The 926-nt window shown below is 64.4% G+C and overlaps 1 protein-coding gene across 1 annotated transcript; it reads left to right on the forward strand.

Annotated features, from left to right (window-relative positions):
* Positions 1 to 35: 35 nt before the first annotated feature.
* On the forward strand, positions 36 to 476 carry EMIHUDRAFT_257415 (hypothetical protein; the record flags this gene model as incomplete). Its single annotated transcript, XM_005763847.1, has 1 exon — positions 36 to 476. One exon carries the CDS (start codon positions 36 to 38, stop codon positions 474 to 476), a length of 441 nt encoding a protein of 146 aa, XP_005763904.1.
* Positions 477 to 926: the final 450 nt, after the last annotated feature.

The following is a 926-nucleotide window of genomic DNA, read 5'->3' on the forward strand; positions in this document are numbered from 1 at the left end:
AGGCATCGGGCTACCTCGTGCACGAGCTGACCGGCATGGGCGGCTTCGGCAACCCGGACGGCACGCACACCACGCACATGGGCATCGTGCGGCTCGGGCCGGACACGCAGCACCGCCGCATCGACATCAAGGTCTATCCCTCCGCCACCATCTCCGCCGCCATCATCCACTTTACCGGCAGCGCGCAGTTCAACCGCTTCCTCTCGCGCGCCGCGCGCGAGCTCGGCTACTACCTCTCCTCGGACGGCCTCTTCAAGCTGCCTCCAAACCACCCCACGCGGGCGCCCCGCCCGCCCAACCTCGCGCCGCTGCGCTGTCCCGAGGAGCGCGACATCTTCGACCAGCTGGGCCTGCTCTACGTCGAGCCGACGCGGCGCAAGGACAAGTCGGACGTGCTCCTGCCGGATGGCACGCCCTTCTGGAGCACGAAGGCCGGCGCGGCCGCCGGAGCGGCAGCCAATACCGCGCTGAGGTGAGGGGGTGATATGCAGCACTCTCGTGAGACAGATATTGTCATTGGCGTTTGTTGGAACGTGGCGCCGAGTAGGGAGTTGTGTGTACGTGTGGCTGATGCCCGCCGTGAGGTAAAGTATTGTGTGTGTGGTGGAGAGAAGTTGCGCGCGGCGAAACGATCCCCAAATCGGCTCTTAGTCTTACTCTCAGAGTCTGCGGCTCTTGGTCTTGCCCCTCTGGGCGCCGGCCCGCGAGAGTCCCGTCCTTCATTCACGTGGCACATGGGGACGAGAGGGACGAGAGAAGGGACGGAGACTCCGACGGACGAGAGTAGTTTCGTGCGGCACAAAGAAAGAGGCAGCCACGCCCCTGCAGACGCAGACGAGTCTCTAACTAGAGTGAGATGGCTCGAGGTCGAGCGCGGAGCAAATGCATGGAAAGAGGCCCCCCGTTGGCAGAGAGAAGTGTGAGAG

This window comes from Emiliania huxleyi, assembly GCF_000372725.1.
Source record: "Emiliania huxleyi CCMP1516 unplaced genomic scaffold EMIHUscaffold_6156, whole genome shotgun sequence".
In the NCBI taxonomy this organism is placed as follows: Eukaryota; Haptophyta; order Isochrysidales; family Noelaerhabdaceae; genus Emiliania; species Emiliania huxleyi.